At 42.7% G+C, this 21277-nt stretch overlaps 1 protein-coding gene across 1 annotated transcript in view; it reads right to left on the reverse strand.

The window, feature by feature from the left end:
• The window catches only part of MYO18B (myosin XVIIIB), a 253741-nt gene that overhangs the window by 146674 nt on the left and 85790 nt on the right, over positions 1 to 21277 (reverse strand). The window contains exons 20-21 of the mRNA XM_008063601.1: positions 20675 to 20784; positions 4286 to 4351 (exon numbers count right to left, since the gene is read on the reverse strand). Coding sequence (XP_008061792.1) covers positions 4286 to 4351; positions 20675 to 20784 — 176 coding nt within the window. The remainder of the gene's footprint in view (positions 1 to 4285; positions 4352 to 20674; positions 20785 to 21277) is intronic.

Raw genomic sequence — 21277 nt, forward strand, 5'->3', positions numbered from 1 at the left:
CACCTCCCCAGAGGCCAAGAAAAAACACTTTCATGGTGGGATTAAGTCAGTGATGGGGCAAGAGTCACTTTACAGATGCCCTTACGCCACTTATTTCTAAAAACAATCCTGTGTGTTTATTTGTCATGTGAGGCATATAACCCTAAAGGTGCCAGTTTTTCTGGAGATACTAGATATCAATCAATGGCTAACATTTACTGCCTGTGGAACTGGGCTAAACAGCCACTTGACATACAGTTAAAGTTATTTGTGTGTATAACCCTACATGGTAGTTATGATGATTCTCTATTTATGGAAAGAGAAACAAAGGCTAAAAGGGGAATTTTCCCATGATCCTCCACTAGCAAGTGGCAACACCAGGGTTTATTTCTCTCCTACTGACCTCAGACAAGACTACCATTATCACTGAATGTACTTACTATTTGTGTGACTGCTACATTTTTCAAAGCTTTTTCTCTTGTGTTTCATTCTAATACTCAAAACAGCCCTACGAGGAATCTACTGGCTCAGGTAGGGTATATAATTGACTCAGGTTCACATACCTGCTTGCCAACAAAATGAAGACTTGAACCCAGAATCTCAGGTGTATCTCTTGCACTTATTTTCCATGTTGACACAAGGCTTCCTTTTCTCATTTGTTTTGATACAAACACCTAAAGTTTGAGGCTCAACTGTGATTTGATTCGAGATGGAAAAAACGGTCTCAGTCGATTCTCCATGATCCTAAACCTATTTTTGGTAATGGAGACCACTCTGCCCATCCCGCACTAAGCCTCTTCTTGATGGGAAAATAAAAATTAACACACCCCATCGGTGCTGACTCTGTCTTGCAACCCTCCACTGCTTTGCAGAACGCTTCCTATCAGCCAGGGCCACCAAGACAATTGGTCTCATTGAAATAAAGACACGATTGATTCATTACCTATCAGAGTGCCTCAATAATGACTGTATTAATTTCACAAGCTAGTGAGTCCCAAAAGCTGCTATAAAAAAAAAATCAATGATCAAAGTGATGACAGCACCAGTTTGTATATTACAATAGGCGGCGGGTACTGCCAAAACCACTATTGATTAAGTATGAAGCTTTCGTTAAAAAGATAATTGGAAACGACCATACACAGAATGGGAATAAGTCATTGCCTCTGCAAAATCTTATCTTGATTTTCTTTTTGCCTTTTAATCGTATATTGCCAACCAGAAGGACCATTGCATGTGGGATCACACCTTTTTAATAAATGCCATGGCCCTCGGCACAAACCTTGATAAGGAACCAGGGGTTGAAAAATCACAAAGAAAAATCTAAATTATTCATTTTCATGGATCCAGCTGCTTATCAGATGCAAACAGAGTGTAACATCCCCAAATCTCCATCTTTAAGGAATCCGTAGGGGCCACGACCATGCAAACTGTTTTTACTCCAAAAACACTGAAGGCCAAAGTTTTTTTTAAATCTGATATGGCAATAGCTCCCATATCTGGTTCTGCTGAGGAATTAGCTCCTCTCCTCTTAGTAATTTTACAGGTTAGAGGAGTTTCATTCTTTGAACATTAAAATGTTATTCAATTTGATAAGCCTCTTGCCCCACTGACGAATGCATTCAGCAAGTAGTGACAGCCACCCCTGTTAAGTGGCAGTTTACTGATTCCTCCCAGCCATCATGGGAGCTATAAAGTAGTGGCTTCATTTTACAGATGAAATAATTGAGACTGGGAAAAGACAAATCACTCTCTCAAGAGTCAGCCGGTTCTCCTTTCCACTGGGCTTCACAGCCATCCTGACTATCAAGTCTCAAGTCCCAAGTCGTGCAATACGCAAGAAGGGTCTCAACCTCCATCTTTACCTAGTTTCCAAAAGGATCCATTGACCTTGATTTGCTCTCAGTGACCTTGACAGTTTCTTAGTGAATATCAAGTATTATTCAATAATAATAATAATAATAATAATGTTGTATTATTGGAATGTTTAGGTTTCTAGGCTTCTTGCTCCTGCCACTGTAAAACTATGTGCAACAACTTTTTCTATTTTTTCCCTGACTCTACAATAGCTGCTGGCATTCCAGGGACAAATTGTTGTATTTATGAAGTACCTGAGTAATTATCTAGACAGTGGTTCTCAGATTGGAGCATGCACTAGAATTACCTAGAGGGCTTGTTACAACACAGACTGCTGCCCCCTCCCCAGTTTCTGATGCACGAGGTCTGGCATGGACCTGAGAATTTGTGTTTCTAGCAAACTCTTGGGTGATGCCAATATGGCTGGTCCAGGAACCACACTTTGAGAACTGTTGGTCTAGAAGGATGCAGTCCCTAGAGCTGAAGAACAATCCTCCTGATTCAGGACCATAACGACCTGTGTGTAAAGGATGTGTTATACATATGCATATAAATATGCCAATACATACAGTCATGCATCGCATAATGACATTGCAGTCAACGACATTCTGCATACACAGCAGTGGTCCCATATGATTCCAAGACCATATTTTTACTGTGCATTTTCTGTGTTCAGATGCACAACTCTCCGTGGCCTGGGAGTGATACACCATGTCAGATAACCTGGGTGTGTTAGGGGCTATGCCATCTAGGTTTGTGTGAGTACACTTAGGATGTTCACACAATGACAACATCGCCCAACAATGCATTCCTTGGCACATATTCCTGTTGTTCAACATTGTATGACTGTATATCCATTAGTAAACAGTAGAGTCCACAGGGTATCAAAAAGACCCTGGGATTTGGGCCTCTACAAAACTGCATGAAACCTGCACCCTTCGCTATGTGTAGGACCTTGAAAAGGGACTTATTCCCCAGAGGCACAGCATCCTCATCTGTAGAGCAGGAATATACTTGTTATCTCACAGAAGACAGTGAGGAACAAAGAAGAACAAAATGTGAAGTTGCCTAGTATAGTCCTTGGCTCATGGAGGGAGCCCAGTAACCAACAGCTTTATTCTCTCTATTGAAAAAGTTTGCAAAGACCTGGATGCTGCAACTCCCAGCAGGAGAAATCAGGTTGAGACTGCAGTAGACTAAGAGCTTCCAGGAGGCCAGCAAGGAGAACCTAATATGTTTAGGATGGGCTGAGGGGTGGGGCCGGTGTAAGTGACAGTGAGCTCCCTGAGGAGAGAGCTGCTTCCGGGGATGTGGGGTGGGGCAGGCTCTGTGAAATACACATTGCTAATAATGTCACCACAGTGGGCTTCTGGAGACCATGATCTTTCACAGCCCCATACATAGCACCTGGAGGAAAAAGGCAATCAGCAAGGCTTCATTGTGTGGCACTAAGCAGTCAGCAGATAACTAGGTGGGGAGGGGGTGGGGCAATTTTTCCTTTGGTCTATTCCCCCTCCAGTGTGTATTTCTAAACTGTGTCTTTTTACCTTGCCCACCACTCGATCCTTCAGGTTGTATGTATGTATGTATGTATGTATGTATTTGAGATGAAGTCCTGCCCACGCTGGTCTCAAACTCCTTGGCTCAAGCAATCCTTCCACCTCAGCCTCCCAAAGTGCTGGGATCACAGGTATGAGCCACCGTGCCCAACCTGATCCTTCCGTTTAAAATCTCTGTGCCTTACTTCCCAAACTATAATCCACAGAATACTTGCTCCAGGAATTGGGAATGAGTGTTCCAGAAAAACAAAAGATTGGGGAGTTCCTTGGTCAAATAGTTTGAGAATCCCTAAATACCATGTTTCTCTTCTTGAAAACGTCAAGCATATATGGGAAGTGTGAAATTTTTCTCTCAACTAAATGCTGATGTCATATGTCAAAGAGCACATGTCAAAGAGCTTTAGGCTCAAAAGTAGTTTGGAAAGTGCTATTTGTTTCCACTTGAATAACCACATGCTTTCTTCTCAAGGTCCTTCTTTCTTTTCCCTTACTGCTGCTACTCAGCAAGGACTACACTGTGTTAGAGTTGATTGCAAAGTACAAGTTCAAAGGCTCTGAGTGAAGATGAGATTCTTTCCCAGGTTTGTGGCAGCACTCTCAGAGGCTCAGAAGGGCATATTGAGGACAAGAAATTCAGTTCTTCCAGACCATTGAGGCTCCTGGAGTGTAAACTCTAGCAAATGATATTTCCCAATGTCTTCTCCACCTGTACTATGACATTTTATCTTCATGACTTGTAAGAAAAGCAGGACAGAAAAGTATTTGTTTTGCTTTTACTTTGGAAGGAGAAGACACACAGAGATAATGGACCCTTGAGGTAGCATGAGAATCAGGTCACATCTGGGTCCCCCTGTGTGGCATGAAGAAGGCTGCAAGAAAGACACTCTACTCACTTGGCTGTGCCCCACGGCCACTGCCTTCTTCTCCAGATCCAGGGTCATCAAGAGTTCCTCCACAGCCTGGGAAGGACAGGAGAGAGAGGTTAGAGAAGATAGAAGGTAGGGGAATTCTAAAGGGGAGGGTCAGGTGGCTGGATGGGTGTGCCAGGACAGAGTGTCACCCTCACATGTCTATAAGCTTTGGCTGATAGAGCCCCACCTCACACAGGCAGGTGCTGAACACTTACTGTGTGCCTACTGTGAGCTCACCTACTGTGGCATGTACTGAGCACCTACTGTGTGCCTACTGTGAGCTCTCCTACTGTGGGCATCTACTGAACACCTACTATGTGGCTAGTGTGAGCTCACCTACTATGAACATGTAGTGAGCACCTACTATGTGCCATCCACTGTACTAACAACTTCACAGTATCTAATTTGCTTCATCCTCATAGGAAGCATAGGTGGGTCATCGTGCTACCATACCCTTTTTACACATTAGAAAACCAAAGACACAAAATAAAATGAAGAAGAATGGAGCTGTTGTGAAAAGTAGTATCGTAGTTCCTCAAAAAATTAAAGACAAAATTACCATCTGATCCTGCAATTCCACTTCTTTATATATGCCCACAAGAACTGAAAGCAGAGTCTTGAAGAAATATTTATACATTTATGTTTATAGCAGCAACATGTCTTTTTTTTCCCCTTTTTTATTTTTTATTTAAAGTTGTAGGGTACAATTCAGGGCTAGGTATACAAATATTCACCATGCAGGTAACCTTATCGATGAGGTGTGCCCCCTCCTTCCCCAGGCAGATATCGACTACGGTCAATCCCACCTCCCCACCCTCACACCCCCTCCCTACAGTTTCCCACCACTAAGAGGACTTGATTAAAGAAATGTGGTACATATACACAATGGAATACCACACAGCCACAAAGGAGAACAAAATCATGAACTTCACAGCAACGTGGATGGAATTAGAGTTTATAATATTGCGTGATCTCTCACAAAGAGCTGAGTATCACATGTTCTCACTCATAAGTGGACCTTAAACAACTATCGTATTACTATAAGCAACATTTCAAAATAGCCAAAAGGAAGGAACAATCCAAGCATCCATTAATGGATAAATGGATAAATAATGTGTCGTATATCCCATACAACTGAATAATATTCAGCCTTAAAAAGGAAGAAAAGTCTAACATATGCTATAATGTGGATAAGACTTAAGGGCATTTTGCTAAGCTAAATAAGCCAGTCATACTGCAGGATTCCACTTACATGAGGTCCCTAGAGTAGCTAACTTCATAGAGATGGGGTAGAATGGTGGTAAACAGGGACTGGGTATAGCAGGAAGTGGAGACTCATTGTTTAATGGAGATGAAGTTTTGGTTTTGCAAGAAGAAGAGTTTTGAAGATGGGTGGTGGTGATAGTTGTCCCATGTTGTGAATGTATTTAATGCCACAGAACTGTGTGCTTAAAATTTAAGACGGTAAATGTTATGTTGTGTATATTTTCATAGACAACCTCACAGAAAAAAAAAAAACAAACACAAAAAGTCCCTAAATGAAAATATTGTTTCAAGATCATAGGGCTACACACAGAGGAGAGACAGGTTCCGATAAAGGTTCATCTGGCCACATTGCAACATCTGTGTCTTGAGCTAGGGTGTCAGAGGACCCAAGGGCACAAAAAAATGCACATGATATGTCATTAAGTGCCCCTGTGACAGCCTCCCTAGCACTCGGAGCTTCTCTCATTGTACTTGCCGGTGGCAGACTCACTCTCACAAATATTTGCTAAGTACACGGCATGACCTGTCTGACCTAGATTATGGCAAGGAGAGCCTGTGTTTAATTCATCTCTTATTTCCTCCACTGCACTACTGTACTGTTCTATGCATACAGTAGGAACTCCATAAATACGATGACCGAATAAATGAACACCCAAACAAAAGAGATCCAATAGGGGAGGAAAAGCAGTCTCAGGCAAGAGAAACAATTTCACTCAAAGGGACTACTGGCCACAGCATGGAACAAATCACCAGTTTAATGGAATCTTCCTCTTGTCAAACAGTCATGCAGGCTTTGAAGCAACCGTCGGATAAATACAGGTCGTGCCTGGTTCCTTTGTGACTGCCAATTCCCTTCCCACTCCACCCTCAAAGCACCCCTCATTGGTCTTCTATTCTCTGAAAATAAGAAAGTCTATTTTCAGAACAAACTGTCAGAAAAGTAATTGCAATGCTCAAGAAGCAAAAGATATTATGAGACTGGAATAATCTAGTAGATGAGTTTCAATTCCATGGGTCAATGGCATCACAGAAAACTTTCTAAGATGTATAAAAAAATTCTTATTAAAAGTCTAGTCTCAGACCACAATCAAGAAGGAAACTTCATCTTCTGACCTCCTGGAAGAACATTTCATGACACCCTTCCAAAATTTCAGTGGTTTCACTTGTTACATTTTAGCCAAAAAATGTTCCGAGGGAGCTGTAGGTGGCAGAAATGCATAAAACCAATATGTCCTAAATATAACTTCTTTTTTCTCGGCACAAGAGGAAAACAATAAAAAGGGATGAAGAAAAGATAGACAAATTTTTAAAAATGAAATCATAAGGCCAATGACATTCTTCTGAGTCAACCTTGGAGGAAAAGCCTAGGGTAGATTTGGAGTGGGGGAAGAAAGATCAGAATCTGGAGTTAGATCCACCTGAGTTCAGATCTTGGTTTCATCACTCATAAACTGTGTGACCTCAGGCAAGCACTTGAATTCGAGTCTCAGATTCCTTTCAGAGAGATGAGGAAATAACAGCACCTGTTTCAGAAGATTCTGAGGATGTGGAGTGCTTTCCATGGTATCCCGTATAGGGTAGGGGCTTGTCTACCCTCACAGTCCCCTCTGCTGTGGTCCAAACCTGGGAGTGAAAGACATGGACAAAGGCTGCCATGTCTCGGGTCTGCCCTAATCTAGCCAAACCACCACAGTCCCAGGATTCTTCTCCACCTCCTTGTATTCTTAGAACCTGTAGATGTCTATGCAGCTAAGAACATGTGCTCTAACACAGGAGTTCTGTTCTGTGGACCGCCCATTTTACAGAGAAGAAAGCCTAGCTTCAGATGATGCTGTGAATGGTTAAGTGCAGGCTTTAAACTATACTTCCAACCCTCTTCCTCACCTGCAAAATGGTGAGAATAGTCCCTGCCTGGGCCCCATGGCAGTTGGGAGGGTTCATTGAGAATATAAGGAAAGGACTTTGTAAATGACTTTGCACCTGTTATCACTGTTATCCTCACTAATATTACTATTAGATTGAATCACATGAAACTGCCATTTGTTTAGGTCAAATAGCAATGGTTTCCTTTAGTTCAACATAATGTAATCATTGTCCAACAGTCAGTCGGTGGAAAAAGACATGGCAAGAATCCAGGTGACTGTAAGGAATTCTGCCTTGTCCTGAGTCTTCATGGAATCAGCTTCTCCATGTCTCAAAATTGTGCAGGTCATTGAGGCTTATCCTCAGCACGGAATGTCACTTTTTGGGCAGTAAAATGTCAGCCATCTTACTCCATGAAAACACAGTTTTCCATCTGCCTTTGAGTTTGAGCACTGCTCTGTTTGGGGCATAATAATTCATCTTGCTTTCAATCCTTTGATGCAAGTACTATTTCATGCCCATTTTACAGAGGAAGAAAGTGAGGCCCAGCACCATGACATGACTGGGCAAAGTTCTTGTGTCTAGGAGGTCATGGCAGAAGATCCAAGTCCCAGGAATCGGCTCCTGAGCTTGTTTCCACCCGCCAACACTAGGATGCAGTTCAGGGCGACCACTCACTAGTTCTGTGACCCATGCAAGCCACTCCCCACTCAGGTCCTCAGTTTCCCTTTCTAGAAGAGGGGTAATGACACCTGCCCTACAAAGATGTAGTAGAGATTTAATGAGGCCATAAAAGTAGCATGTAAGAAAAAGACTTCCACAATGGTAGAGCAAAGCGCTTCAAGAATCCTTTTCCCTCTCCCCAAAAATGATAAAAATGGATATGACTTCTAAAAACAGGTGTAATTCTCTGGAAATTGAACAAAGGGATGCAACAAGCTGAGAGGAATTCATTCAAGAAAAACCACTGAACCTCAGGTCAGAGCAACGGGAGTTTGTGGTGATCTTGATTAGGGCTCTCCCACTCACCCCCTCAGCTCTGTCAACTGCAATAGTCCCACCAGGGTGAGGCAAGCTGTGGAAACCAGCAACTTTGCTGCCCGAAGGGGCTCACCTATATGGAGCCAAGGATGAAAAAACCCCACCCTCAGGAGGAGCATTGCCAGAAACAGTAGTGATCTTGGCAGCCACAAACAGGGAAGGCCAATGGCACAGCTAGGCCTGAGGTTGCTGTCCTGATTGCAGCAAACAGTGGACCATGGACAAGCCAGAAATTTAACGAGGCCATGTAGGAAACAGGACAACCACCATTGGCTTGGCAAGTTCCCATGTATTCCTAGCTCAAGGCTAAACATAAGAACAAGAGAGACTGGAGAAGGCCCTGGTTACCTATATAGCCCTATATGAACACAAAGCAGAAAACACGTGAAAAGGCCCAACAGAATGTGCAAGCTCCCACACAACTGTAACCTGCCTGAATGCTTAATACATTCTCCAATCCACAGGCAGACCCAGCTGAAGAACACAAAAGCTCCACAGATTCCAGTTGTTTGATAACCACTTCTCCTGACCACTAAGCTATGCTGACACAGAAACAACCCCTGGGGAGCCAACTTTACAATAAAAACACTCATTTTTAAAAACTGGACAGACAGAGGGTGTGCATATGTATGAGTGCCTGTCAAGGACATTTTCTGACCAGGAAAACATGAAAACTAGGAAGTTGAATTTATTGCCACTGACTGTAGACTAAAGACTTTGTGAACTAGAGGCTGTAGTAAATCATTGACATAAATTTTAAAAAAAATTGGGCAGAGATATCAGTGGCCCCACACCATCAGGAGACAGATTCCATAATTCTAGTGAAGACAAATCACTAAATGGTTAAGAAAAGATCAAAATCTGGAGTGTCTATACAGTATCAGCTATGATGTCCGGTTTTCAACAAAAATTACAGGACGTGCCAAGAACCGAAATTATGATCTGTACTCAGGGTGAGGGGAAACAGTCTGTAAAAACAATTTCTATGGGTTCAGAATTTGAACTTAACAGAAAAATATTTCAAAGCAGCAACTATAAATATATTCAAAGAACTAAAGGAAACAACATTTAATGAATTAAAAGACAGTATAATAATGATCCCTCAAACTGAAAACAAAAATAAAGAGATAGAAATTATTTTTTAAAAAAAGAACCGAATGGAAATAATTCACCTGAAAAGTAAATTAACTGAAAAGAGAAATTCACTAGAGGGGCTCAATAGCAGATCTTAGATGGCAGACGAAAGAGTCGGCAAACTTGAAGATAGAGCAGTAGAAATTATTCAATTTGAAGAACAGAGAGAAATAGGAATAAAGATAAATAGAGCCTCAGAGACATGTATAGCAACACCAAGCATACCAACGTAGGTGTAATAGGAGTCTCCAGAGGGGAGAGAAAAGGGACAGAAAAGAATGAGAAATTGTGGCTACAAATTTCCCAAATTGTCCCCTCTAAATTAATCAATGCATCCAAAAAGATCAGTGAATTCCTAGTAGAATAAACACAAAGAAGCAACCCCAAGATTCATCACAGTCAAACTGTTGAAAATCTTGAAAGTGGCAAGAGACCCATAACTTATTGTGGAGAAAAAGCATCAGAACCATGGCTGACATCATCTGAAACAATGAAGTCCAAATGCAGTGCAATGGCATAGTGGAAGTGCTGAAAGGAGAAAACAAACCTGTCATCAGGAATTTTACGTCTGGCAAAACTATTATTCAAAAATGGAGGTGGGCTGGGCATGGTGGCTCAGCCTGTAATCCCAGTAGCTTGAGAGGCTGAGGCGAGAGGACTGTCTAAGCTTGGGAGTTTGAAACCAGCCTGGGCAACTTGGTGACATCTCGTCCCTACAATAAATCACACACCAAAAAACTAGCTGGGCATGGTGGCATGCGTCTGCAGTTCCAGCTACTTGGAAGGCTGAGGCAGAAGGATCGCCTAAACCCAGCAGGTAGAGACTACAGTGGCCAGGAGCATGCCACTGCACTCCAGACTGGGCGAGAAGAGCGAGACTCCAACTCAGGGGAAAAAAAGGAGGTGAATTAAAGACTTTCCCAGGCAAACAAAGACTAAGAGAACATATGGTTACCAGTCCTTCCTTGCTTTTTTACTTATACTAAAGAAATTATACTACACCTAATTAAAACCCTTAAAGAACTAAAGAGCACAGGAAAATGTAAATAGTAGGTAAATATAAAGGTTTATATAAATATATTTTTCTCTTCCCTTAACTAATTCAAAAGATATAAGATTAAATAAAGGAAAAACAAGCCAGGCTCGGTGGCTCAGTCTGTAATCCCGCGCCTTTGGGAGGCTGAGGTGAGTGGATTGCCTGAGCCTGCGGGTTTGAGACCCACCTGGGCAGCAAGACCTCATCTCTACAATAAATCAAAAAATCAGCCGAGCGTGGTAGCGCGCGCCTATAATTCCAGCTACTCGGAAGGCTGAGGCGGAAGGATCGCCGGAGCACAGCAGGTCGAGGCTGCGGTGGCCGAGAGTGGCCACTGCACTCCAGTCTGGGCGACAGAGTGAGACTCCAACTCAATAAAATAAATAAATAAATAAAATAAAGGAAAAACATAAGGCAGATTGCTGATTTCATAGCCTATATGGATGTGTTATATGGTCCCTCAGTAACCATAATAAATTGGTTCCAGGACCCTCAAGAATACCAAAATCTGCAGATGCTCAAGTTCATTATATGAAATGGCATAATATTTACATATAAACAATACACATCCTCCTATATACTTTATTTTTTATTTTTTAGTATCCACAACACTAGTTAGATTTTATTATTATTATTATTTTGCTTCCGACATTTGCAACAAAGATACTTGTGCTTGAGTCAGTCTTAAGGTTTGTAAAGATGTTTGTATAATAGCGTAAGATTGAAAACAATGGCTATTGTGAAAATTACTTTTTAATCAATTTTTTTAATGATATTGTGGGGTACAGTTAAGGATTAGGTATACAAATATGCTCTGTTCAGGCACCCTTGTTGATAAGAGGTGTCTCCCCGTCCCCAGACAGATATTTACTGCCGTTAATCTCATCTCCCTTCCCCTCCCGCCCCCATAGTTTCCCACCACTGTCAGTCATTTTCTTATAGTATTATGTTGGATGTTCAAGGTCCACTATATGAGTGAGAACATGTGATACTCAGATCTTTGTTTCTGTGAGAGATCACTCAGTATTATAGACTCCAGTTCCATCCAGGTTGCTGCAAAATTCATGATTTTGTTCTTTTTTATGGCTGCATAGTATTCCATCGTGTATATGTACCACATTTTTTTAATCCAGTTCTCTTTTGATGGACAGCATGGTTGCTTCCAGGTTCTTGCTATTGTGAACAATGTTGCGATAAACATACGTGTGCAGGTATCTTTTCTATAGCTCCTATATACTTTAAATCATCTCTAGATTACTTATAATACCTAATACAATATAAATGCACTGTAAATAATTGTTATTCCACCTGGGCTCGGTGGCTCAGCCTGTAATCCTGTGCTTTGAGAAGCTGAGGTGAGTGAAATGCCGACCCACCTGGGCAACTTGGCAAGACCTCATCTCTACAATAAATCAAAAAATTAGCCAGGCGTGGTAGCGAGCATCTGTAGTTCCAGTTACTTGGAAGGCTGAGGCAGAAGGATTACCCAAGCCCAGCAGGTCAAGGCTGCGGTGGCTGGGAGCAGCACTGCACTCCAGTCTGGGTGACAGAGTGAGACTCCAACTCAAAAAAAAAAAAAAATTGTTATACCGTATTGGAGTCATGCCAAGAAAAAAAAAAAGTCTAGATGTTCAGTACAGATACAGTCATCCATGTTTTCTGCATATTTTCAGTCAGTGATTGGTTGAATCGAGTGAATATGGAACCCACAGATACATACAAAGGGTCGACTGTACATTATAATAATATCACTAAAGTGGGAGGAGGAAATGGATCTACATTGGAGCAAATAATTTATCAAAATTAAGTTAGTATTAATCTGAAATAGAGTGTTATGAATTTCAATACACACCGTAAGCCTTAGAACAACCACTAGAAGAGGGAATTCGGATGGTCCACTATAAAATACTGACTTTACACAAAAGAAGAAAGGGAAGCAGGGGAAGAATAAAAGAAAACATGAAGCGCATATGGAAAACAAATAGCAAAATGACATATTTTAAATAAAAATTAGAGATTGTCAGCCTAGATTTTTGAAAAAGAAGATTATACACCACCTACAAGTGATACAGTTTAGCTTCAATGACAGGTTGAAAGGGGGGCAAATGAAGCAAGATATATAATGCAAACACTAAAGGTAAGACAGCTGGAGTGTTTCTACTAACATCAGAAAAATAGAATTGAAGACAAAAATCATTAGTAGAAACAAAGACATTTTATAGTGATAAAGGTTAATCCATCAGGAAGACACAGTGTTGGTAAATATACGGACCTAACCACAAAACCCCAAAACACATGAAGCAAAAATGGATAGGATGAAAGAGTAAATAGGCAATTCAGCATGAATAGTTGGAGGAGTTAATATCTGAATCTCAATAACTGATAAAACAATTAGGCATACAAATGGTCTTGTAATAAAGTTTTAAGTCTAGAAGTGTGATGCCTCCAGCTTTGTTCCTTTTGCAGAGGGTTGCTTTAGCTATCCATGCTCTTTTTTTGCTTCCATATGAATTTCTGTATTCTTTTCTAGGTCTGTGAAAAATGATGCTGGCAATTTGATAGGGGTTGTATAGAAATAAAAAACTGAATACTGCATGTTTTCAGTCATAAGCGGGCCCTGATCACTGGTCACACAAGCACAAGGGTGGGATCGGTAGACACTGGGTACTGCTAGGGGAGTGAGAGGGCACATGGTGATACACTGGATACCTGGGCCACTACTGGGGACAGAGGGTCCGATACAAGCCCAAACTTCACCTTCATGCAACTTACCTATGTACTCACAATTCTACAATAAAAAATAAATAAATAAAAATAGCAGCCGGGCTCAGTGGCTCAGCTGTAATCCCGCGCCTTTGGGAGGCTGAGGTGAGTAGATTGCCTGAGCCCGTGAGTTCAAGACCCACCTGGGCAGGCAGATTTATTCATCTCTACAATAAATCAAAAAATTAGCCGGGCGTGGTAGCGCGCGCCTGTAGTTCCAGCTACTTGGAAGGTTGAGGTGGAAGGATCGCCGGAGCCCAGCAGGTCAAGGCTGCGGTGGCCGGGAGCGGCCACTGCGCTCCAGTCTGGGTGACAGAGTGAGACTCCAACTCAAAAAAAAAAAAAATATATATATATATATATATGTGTGTGTGTGTGTGTGTGTGTGTGTGTGTGTGTGTATGCATATATATATATATATATATATATATATATATATATATATACACAGAGCTATCCTAACTCAATAAGATAAATAACCTAATTTAAATGGACAAAAAAATAGAGATTTCATCAAAAAAGTTATAGAAATGGCACATGTAAACAAAACAAAAAACAAAGTCAGCATCATTAGGGAAAATAAAAAATAAAGCTAATAAAATACCACTTGCACATGCCAGAAAAGCTTAAATCAAAAAGACAAACAATACCAAGTACCAGTGAGAATGTAGAGAAAGTGAGACCTTCATGCACTGCCAGAGGGAATGTATGATGGTGGAGTCACTTCGAAGAACAATTTGGTAGTTGTTTAAAAAACATCAATTTACCATGCAACCTAGCAATTCCCTTTCTATATATCTAAACAAGAGAAAGGGAGACATACTTCTATACAAAGACTGGTATGCAAATACAACAGCCTTTCTCAGAACTGCCATAAAGTCCAAAGACTATCCAAATGTCGTTTAGAGAGAATCATTTGAATGTCTCCTATCATTAATCAAACAATTATTTTATCTTAACAATTATTTGAGGTTTAAAGGCAAGTATAAAAATCTTTATTTTGTAGAAGGGGCATTAATAGCCATAGAAAGAGTAAAATTACGATTTTGGCAATAAATTATAAATAGTAACATTTATTGATGCATGTGTGTGCTACCATGTTTGTATCTTAAAATAATTAAATTGCATGATCTCTCTATCAAGAGTATAGGTACTATTAGAATCCCATTTTAAGATAATGAAACTGAGTCAAAGAAGGGCTAAGTAACTTGTCAATAGTCACAGCCACTGAGTAGGTTAAACATAGTATGTGTTCAGGAAGTCTAACTCCAGAGTCTGTGTCCTTAACCTGTCGAGCTATCTCACTTCTGTAACTCGCAACTGGTAAGGTTCATTCAATGAAGCAGCTCAGGCATTGAGCACAGATGGATCAGTGTCTTCATTGTAAGCTAACACCACGCCTCAGTAAACACAGCTCTCAGCAAACCCAAGATCTCTCTGCCTTAAATATGAAAACTTTGATAGCCAATGTCCAGTGGAGCCCATATTTGAGTGTCTAACACATCTCATTCACTATCTAGCCAAGTATGAGGAGAACTGAATGAGATAATGCAGGTAGAATGCTTACTACCATTCTGCATGGTACAATGTCAAGTTTCAATAAGTACCAGTAAACCAGTGGAGATTCTGAGGTGATAAGCCCTACATTGGTGATGCACAGCAATGGCACACTCTTTGTCTGCACTTTTCCTATGTTCAAATTATGAATCTTAGAATGTACCTGGGAGATGAACAATTATCATAATGCTATAAAAAAGGGATTGGCAGTGGTGAAAAACTGCCAGGGGAGGAGGGGCATACCTCATCAACAAGGGTATCTGCATAATGAACATTTATATACCTAACCCTGAATTGTACCCCATGTCTTTAAAATTAAAAATTTTTTAAAAAGAATGTACCTGGGGAGAAATCCAATCTGTGCCTCTCAGCTACAGAGTCCCTTTATTTTTTGGAATTTTGCAAAGAGCTTTCTCTCCAATGTTCAAGAAAGCTACATCCAAAACCAGCTTTCTCTCCAATGTTCAAGAAAGCTATATCCAAAAACCAATGAAGAGCCATGGCTGGTTTTGGAAACAGCAAAAGGTTCAGACATTAGACTACATGTGTCAGGCAGGAAGTAAGAGATTTCTGGAACAATGAGGAGCTATGGCTGGGAAGTGCTTTCCCAACTCACTCCCAATGAGTAGTGTGATCCGGAGAACCTGTGTCTGTGGAATAGGATGCTCAAACTGTGAACTATTTGACTGCTGTCCCTACAGCATCTGCCTCCAAGGAACTCACACAATGGTCCAATGGCTTCCATCTGTTGAGCACCTACTATGAGCTATGTGCTGCCTATGTTCATACAATGCCAAGCTTCAAGGGCATGGGTTCATGGGAAGAGCGATGGAAGAAGACACAATTTGCTTCAACCACCAAATTATTCCATAAAGGCAGAAACTGTGTCTGTTATTTAACTCTATATGCCCAGGACTATAAATAGAGTGCCTGGAACAAGGCAGAAACTACACATAAAAACAAATAAATTAACACAGACATGCCTATAATTGGGTTGGTTAAAACTGAATGGAAAGCATGTAAAGATGATTAAAACAGAAGACCAAAATTGGAGGGGGACAGCAAAGTGAGGATGAATAAATTCCCAGGGGACTAGGGCTGTAGGAGCTCCTGAATAATCATTCAGCACCCCCAAGAGCGGACAGTTCCCCCACCCCTGGGCTACAGGCTCCTTGGAGCCCCCTCCCAGAGGAAAGAGTCTTGAGATGAATACGCAAGAAAGTGGGAGTGCCCACCAGCATGTGAGATCAGATGAGAGTGGCTGCCTTTGAGAAGATGGATTGACAGCCCTTAATTATGTTCTTCAGATCAAGTCCTCAGGGACAGAGATGCTGCCAGCTAAAATCAATCAACACTGTAGGCACACTGAGCGGAGGAGGGTGGGCCCAAGGGTTTCCTTGCATCGATCAGAGACACATGGCAACTTCTGCTTTGGCAGCAGAATATGGAAGGGACCAGAAACAGGAACATACCCTAGATGAACTGAAAGAACTCCCTCACAGACCTGCCTGGGATGCCTCCATTGTAGTCGTTCTGTGTGAGCTTCAGTGTAAGTTATGACATCATCTTAATCAGATGCGGTAGCCCAAGAGAGAGGAATGGGAACCAATATGATAAAATGGGGAAGACAATCATTTTGGAGGCCTAAGTATATGCCTGGGTGTCTAGGGCAGATCGGAACCTCTAGAGTAGCCAGAGGCTAGCATGAGGCCACTACTCCCTAGAGAGGACCATGAACTGGGCAGAGTGGACTTCACTTTCTGTACAGCCAGTCCAAGTAATAAGGAGCATGTCTTCCATGCCATGTCCCTGCTGAGAGCTCCTCAGTGAACCATCACTGAGCACCTGATGGAACCCAGCCTCACTAGCCCAGTGAACAAGAACCCAGAATTTGCTCCTGCCACGCTCCTCAGCCCCTTTTCTCAGCACCTGGCATCTTTATGATCCAGCCATACTAAACTATTCATGCATCTTCATGACTCCAGGTCTTTGCATATGCTATACATGTCCTGCATTCTTTCCCTTACCTCACTCTTTCAAATTGTCCCACATGGCTCAACTCAAGCATCCCCTGCTCTGAGCTGTCCTTTGTGAGTGCCTCACCCTCACCTCCTTGGAAACAGCAAAAGGTTTAGTAGCATTTCCTGGGGTGTCCCCAATCCAACTGTGTGTGGAAAGTGCTTGTACTGGTGTCTTTCTCCTTGCGACTGTCTTCTTCTCATTCCTGTATCATCGGTGAAAAGCAGGTACTTAGTTACAGGTGGATGAAACAAATAATTGTAAATGAACATGCGTGGATGGCACATCCTATACAGAACTGCACTGAACACTCTGCCTGCCCTCCAAGGGCTTCTATGCAAACATCTGTGTGAGCACATAGATACCTAACATCCCTGTCATTAGGGAGATGCAAAACAAAAACACAGTGAGACACCACCTCACACCCATTAGGATAATAACAAGAGTTGGCAAAGACGTCTTTCTCTTTGCCAAATCCACGTGCAGTATTGGTGGGGACATAAAATGGTACAGCTGATGTCGAAAACAGTATCAAAGTTTCTCAGAAAATTAAACATAGAATTGCCATATGACCCAGCGATTCTACTTCAAGGTATATATCCTAAAGAATTGAGCACATGGTCTTAAACAGATACCTATGCACCTGTGTCCACAGTAGCAATAGTCACAATAACTAAAACAAGTGTCCATCAATAGACAAACAGACAAGTGAAATGAGGACAATTATTCAGCTGTGAAAAGCAAGGAAATTCTGGCACATGCTACAACATGGATGAAACCTGAGGACTTTCTGCTAAGTAAAATAAACCAGACCTAAAAGGACATAGACAGTATTGCAATTGTAAGATGTAGAGTAGTCAAACATGTAGAGACAGAAAGTAAAATGGAGGCCAGGGCTTGTGGGGAGGAGGGAATGAGGAACTGCTGTGTAATAGGTACAGAGGTTCAGTTTGGGAAGAGGAAAACATTATGGAGCTGGATGGTGGTGACGGTTGCACAACAATGTGAATGTACTTACCACCCATCTAAACACATAAAGATGTTAAGGTTGTAAAGTTTACACTGTGCATTTTACCACAATCTTAAGGGGAAAAAAAAGAAAGAAAGAAGAGCTCTGCGTACAGAATCTGAGAGCCTGAATTCAAATCCCAGCTCTACTACTACCTGGCTGGGTGGTCAAGGCCTCAGCTGCCTCTACTGTGAAGTGGGGATGATTCTCAGAGTAGGAAGGCTTTAGCCTTTAAGGATTGTCTCAGGCCATGGCTCTGGAACCTTTCCACATTGTGTATGATATTTTGTGATGAGACTTTGCACGTCTGCATATGCTATGTTTGTTTCAGGAATACAAAATATCCAGCAGGTACCCACAAAATGAGAGTGCTTTGCAGGGAAATCCCCTTGGCCTCACATGTTAAGCACACAGGGGACTTCACTGAGGCCCGTTCACTCTGACGATGAATTCCCTCTGCTGCCGTCTAGTGTCTAATGACAATATTGACCTTTTCTAGCTGTCAAACTTGTCTTATTAAATCCTGAGGTCTTAACTGCTTTGCACACAGAGGCTGATAGTTTGCCCACCCAAGCACGTGTTCATGTATAATTCATGGCATATCATGTTGTCTGGCAAGTGAATATTTATCAGCTTTTTCATAAGAGGCAGGATGGCATTTCCTTTCATTGCTATCAAAATTCTATGCTGCAGCAAATGAAATTTGTGAGCAAATAAAAAAAAAAAAACAGAATAAGAAGCAAAAACTCCCAACCAAGTCCATGCCACTTGTAATTTTCCATTTTCTGAAGCCTCTAGGATGTATGGAGGTGGTTTCAGTTTGGCTACGACAGAGAACTGCTGAGTCGTCCAGAATAGAAACGCTTCCACATGCTACACCCATCACCCCCACAGAAAACTCTCCCACACCCCGCTCCTGCACTGTTTGCAACCACAGAGGAGCCCAAGTCCCTCTCAATGGCTCATTCCAGGCCCTCTGAATGGGGACCAAGTTCTGAGGGACCAAGAATAAGGAACCCCAAGTGAAGGTTGGCACAGAGTGGTGGATGGCACCAAGCCAGGCAGGATTTCACGGCTTCCAAGATGGGCCTCTACCCAGACAGGGAATAGCCCTGTGCCACATACATCTGGGCCTGACGTCCCCTTCCATATGAGTTAGGAGGGGTCCCGCAGAGGCCTTGTCTGCTGACGGCAGCCTGTGCCCTGGTGTCCACTGCAGAGAAGGGTCAAGAAGGGACCTCAGCATTGTAACTCTGTTTACTTCTAGCCTTGCCTCTGACTCATCAGCTGAGGACCACAGTACAGACAAGCTCAGGCGGTTGTGGATACAGAGTCTGTGTGGCTTGGTTGTCATCACCCTGGACTTGAACAAAGATAGAGATGTTGGTCCTTCTGCTGCTGCTGCTATTGAGGACAGCAGGTAAGACATATGGAGCCCTTGCTGTGTGCCAGGCCCTGCGTCAAGCACATCAACTACACTGCTGCTGATCATCTGCAGAACACTCCACTGAGGGAGAAACTACTGCTGCCCCCACTTTACAGATGTGGAAAGTGAGGCAGGAAGATGAAGTAACTTGCTCACATTCACACAACCCCTGCTGGGAGTCAAATTCAGGTTTGTGGCCCTTGAAGCCCAGGCTCTTTCAATCACCCTCCCAGAATCAAGACCCCAGAGTTCAAGGAGCAAACTCATAACTGCCTAGCTCCCTGGCCCCAGGAGAGTGACTTTATCTCAAAGAGCCTCCGTGTTCTCATTTGTAAAAGGGGCGTAATAGCTCTTGTGTGGCAGAGCTGTTGTGAAGATGCAATAGCACTTTGAAATCCTAACAAGCTCTATAATCATTAATAAGCTTGTGGCCATTCTCTATAGAAACATTTATTGAGTGTTTGGCAACAGGAGTAAAGAAATGATTCCATGAGGTTTCAGTAGAGTTGGAGAAAGGAGACATACAGGGGCAAAAATATGAAGTTAGATGCGTATATTCATTCATTCATTCATTTCTTCACTCATTCAACAACAAAAGCATTTCCTGGCTCAGAGCCAAAAAATATAAGGGATCTATGTAATTTCAGATAAGGATAAGTGCTACACAAACGCTGAAACAAGAGGATGTGACGGAGAGTAATATCTGAGCCAGGGTCTGAGTAGCAAGATGACATCAGTCATGCAAAGACTGGCAGGGAAAAGAGCTCCAGGCAGAGGGCACGGTGAGTGCAAGGGCCCTGAGGAAGGATACCCATGATAATTCTCAAAGATGGGGGCCCCAGTGTAAATACTTTCCAAACATGATGCCCCCTGGAGCCCTCTTTGCATAGACCACCTCAGGGTGCTGATGCTGCAGGGATCACTCGTTGGAAAAACGGCTTTTCATCTTGCTCAGGCCCCTCTTAGCTGGGGCAGTCTCTCTTCATTACTCCCTCTAGTCTTATTAATTTCCCACTCCTGCAGGGCCCAGAAGGGTCATTCTGGGATGAGTAGGGTCCCAAGTGACACCATTGAGAGTACTGTCTGGAGCAGGGATCTGAGCCAACTCTCATGCCAAGCCCTGTACTGCCCCCAAGGCCCCACTCCCAGATCCCAGCTGACCCAGATGCCCCCAAGGCAATCCCTATGGAACAGCAGGTCATCAGACCTCAGTCAGAGCATCCCAGGCCTCCAACCCCTTGCCCCAGCTTCACCTACCTTCCTCTCGTCTATCCCCTCAGAGGCTGACATGAGCTTCTTCAGGAGAGGAGGGTCCAGCACCTGGAACCGCCGGCGGAACTGAGTGAGCCCCACGTGGTCGGCATAGCCTGGGAAGGTGGGAGCAGGCAGCAGAAGAACACAGAGTCCAAGTGAGAAGGCCCAGTCCAGCACCCTCAAGCCCCAGACAGGAGTTCAGGGTCCTGCTCCCGGCTAGGCTACTGACTTGCTGCGTTGGTTTTCTTCTAGGGGCCTCAGTTTCTCCAGGTACTAATTTAAGCAACTGGACATGATTGACCCTTCTCAAATGTGTTTCCACAACTCAGACCCTGCAAAACACTCCACTGAAAGTCTGAAAAAGCTGCCCCTTGGAAGGCCACAGAGCATGGCAACATCCACATCAAAGGCTCTGAGAACTACTGCAGGGAAGATGCCTGATACCTTGAACTTCCCAATACTAACCCAGAGTTTCCCAAACCTGTTTGACCATAGAAACTTTTAGTCTGATACTTATTTTCACCCCATAGTCTGCACGTAAGGGATGCTGCATTGGGAATTATCTTGGGACTCCTGTGCCCCTGCCACATAGGGAAGACACAGTTG

Source organism: Carlito syrichta, unplaced genomic scaffold (assembly GCF_000164805.1).
Source record: "Carlito syrichta isolate Samal-C Ts95f unplaced genomic scaffold, Tarsius_syrichta-2.0.1 Scaffold306949, whole genome shotgun sequence".
In the NCBI taxonomy this organism is placed as follows: Eukaryota; Metazoa; Chordata; class Mammalia; order Primates; family Tarsiidae; genus Carlito; species Carlito syrichta.